The 3149-nt window shown below is 49.1% G+C and overlaps 1 protein-coding gene across 1 annotated transcript in view; it reads left to right on the top strand.

Moving 5' to 3' along the window:
• LOC119300517 (probable L-gulonolactone oxidase 4) overlaps nt 1-2642 on the top strand; it is a 14237-nt gene extending 11595 nt beyond the window's left edge. Inside the window, exon 2 of the mRNA XM_037577459.1 lies at nt 1435-2642. Within this exon, the coding sequence (XP_037433356.1) occupies nt 1435-2529 (1095 nt within the window). The 3' untranslated portion in view covers nt 2530-2642. The remainder of the gene's footprint in view (nt 1-1434) is intronic.
• Nucleotides 2643-3149: the final 507 nt, after the last annotated feature.

Genomic DNA, 3149 nt, shown 5'->3' on the forward strand with positions numbered 1-3149 from the left:
GAGCTTTAGTCGCGGTTGGCCTGGCCAACCGCGACTAAAGGTGCGCAAAGGCCTTTAGTCGCGGTTGGCCTGGCCAACCGCGACTAAAGCCCCTCACGTGCACCAGCTGGCCACCGAGCGCCCTGGGCCCAGGCCTTTGGTCGCGGTTCGTCTGCCGAACCGCGACTAAAGACTTCATTAGTCGCGGTTCCTACAGTTTCGCGACTAATGGGGCTGGACGGAAGTCTCTTTTTCTACCAGTGAGGGATATTATTATACAAGTTGGCTGTATAATGAATGCACGGATCACGTGGGAGTGGATGGAGCTGATTTCCTCCTCGAGTGGCTGCATGTCCACTCGTGATTTATCGTGAATTCCTATTCCTATATAGGATTGGTTCTTATCCTCCACAGTTCAGACGAAAAAAGAACATATTTCACAAAATAAACATTAGCTAAGTCTTAATATGAAAATTTCTATCCTATAAACCCCGGTACATGCACCATGTCATATTGACGGTCCCGCATCACTTGTCACACGCCCATGTGCTGAAGTTGAGTTTCGTGTCACTTCGTTGTCTCGGTGGTACGTAATGCGAATTTAGAGTTGATTCGAATCCCATTGAAGTTGAAACAGACAGGGTCTTGGTTGTCATGTTACGTGCAATGGCGGAAATCACTGTTTTGACATTGCCAGGACATTTTAGCATAACGAACGAACTTCGCCGTCCCGAAGAGCTGGCAGAAATCTACGTCGAAGCTTCATCTAATCCATCCCAACGAACGAACTTGAGAAGAATTGAAGTCCGGAAGACTGACTCGAAAAAATAGTGTCGCCATCCGTCTAAACACCGCCCCTGCAAGGACTAAAACCCTACCTATCTACTAGACGGATCCGAGACAATAGAAATCCCCTCCCCACCACCGGTCGCCGGAGCGACGGGCGGAGGGAAGGCAAATCGACGGCCTCACCGGTGTAGATGGAGAGAAGGAAGGCTTTCCCTACTCGCCTTGCGAGAAGGAAAAGAAAAATATCTCGCAGCCAACACATCTCGTGGAAACTTCGGGTCTCTTTCCGGTTTAGGCTACCTATTGGTAAATTGACAATTTTACCAACACGTCATGAGTTGTATACCCCAAGAATTATACGATTAAAAACTATACCATTTTTTCTGGCAAAAAAACACCATTTTAAGTTTCTGAAGATATCATTTTGTGATACATAATCTGTATTACGTTGATCAGACTGTCAATCTAGGATACACGCGGGCCTAATAAACCGGAAAGGAAATAGTAGCCTGAGCCCTCGTGATAATATTTTTTATTGACGGCGCAACATTTAAAAGGCTAAAATGTGGCACAATTTCACTCAACTTAAACGTAATTCCTATAAAAAAAAGTCACATGACAGGGTAAATGTAATCTCATCCTTTTTTTGTGTGGCATCTTGTGCAGGTTACTCTACAGTTACAGCCGATGTTCAAGCGGTCGGTCACGTTCCTGGAGCGCGATGCCTCGGACTTGGGGGCGCAGGTGGCTATGTGGGGCAATCTGCATGAGTTTGGCGACATGACATGGCTGCCGCGGCAGGGCAAGGTCATCTACCGCGAGGACGATCGTGTCGATGTCTCATCGCCCGGCGATGGCCTCAACGACTACCTTGGCTTCCGCTCCTTCCCGACGATCGGGCTCATCATTGCAAGAGTAGCGGAGGAGCATGTGGAGGACAGCAACGACATGGCACGCTGCCTAGCTGCAGGGTTGCTGCCTGCGACGTTCCCGCTGCAGGCGTACGGCTTCACAAACGACGGTTCCTCTTTCACGGGATACCCGGTGGTCGGCTACCAGCACCGCATCCAGGTGTCCGGCTCATGCATTGATGCCAAGGACAACCTGCTCCGCTCCTCATGCCCATGGGATCCACGCGTTCGGAGCCCCTTCTTCTACAACTCCAGCTTTAGCGTCGCGCTCTCCAAAGCTTCGGCGTTGGTCGCCGACATGCAACGACTCCGCGACCTCAACCCACGCTCCCTATGCAGTCTCGAGGCCAAGATGGGTGTGCTCATCCGGTACGTTGGGGCCTCCTCCGCCTACGTCGGCAAAACGGAGGACTCCATCGACTTTGACTTCACCTACTACCGGAGCTACACCCAAGGTAGGCCGCATGCTCACTCTGATGTGATCGATGAGCTTGAACAGATGGCTTTGCACAAGTATGGTGCCGTTCCGCAATGGGGCAAAAACCGCAACTCCGCCTTCAACGGCGCCATCGCGAAGTACGCAAAAGCCGACGAGTTCCTCAAAGTGAAGGAGAGGTACGACATAGACGGGGTCTTCTCTAGCGAGTGGAGCGACCACGTGCTCGGCATCGATGGGAGCCCCAACATCATCCACAAGGGTTGCGCCATCGAAGGGCTCTGCATATGCTCTCACGACTCACATTGCGCGCCAGAACAAGGCTATTACTGTCGGCCTGGAAAGGTGTACGCGGAGGCAAGGGTATGCTCGTTCCAACCCACCTCCCACCGCGACCACAACGACGAAATATGAATCTAGTCATGGATGGGCCAAGAAGTTGTGCGGTCTAATGTTGAACTAGATCGAAAACGCGCCTTGGCGCGATGGTGCCGGTCACAACGCAATGGCAAGGTAGTGAATGCTCAGTTTAGTAGGAAATCAAGTTTAGCGTACGTATTCAAACAAGATACAACAAAATAAAAGGAAGAAGAAACATTCACATCTAATAGGAGCAAAACACCATTGAGTTCAACATCGTCATGAAACTATAAGACAGCATACAGTAGGTTAAAAAGCTCTGTTTCCATAAACATTTGAATCACAACCACCATGGCCCAGATATAAAGATGACCCATATAAACCATGAACACAGAGCCTCCAACCATCCACAAATTGAATATGTACATATAAGAATTGACTTGTTCTTGTTTTGGTCGCTGACAAGCAAAACCAGTCCACTGGCTGTATTCCCATTGGTGGCAACCTGAAGAAAAGATATAAGATTGGCTTAAAAAAAGATACTCGACAGATACTCCATTATCAACAAAATAGGTGAATGGCTGGTGTACAAATTAGCTGAGCAACACAAGATTTTGACAGCAAACATCCTGCCACAAATTATGAAAACTGAACATAAGCAAACCCCCCACAAA

This window comes from Triticum dicoccoides, chromosome 5A (genome assembly GCF_002162155.2).
Source record: "Triticum dicoccoides isolate Atlit2015 ecotype Zavitan chromosome 5A, WEW_v2.0, whole genome shotgun sequence".
In the NCBI taxonomy this organism is placed as follows: domain Eukaryota; kingdom Viridiplantae; phylum Streptophyta; class Magnoliopsida; order Poales; family Poaceae; genus Triticum; species Triticum dicoccoides.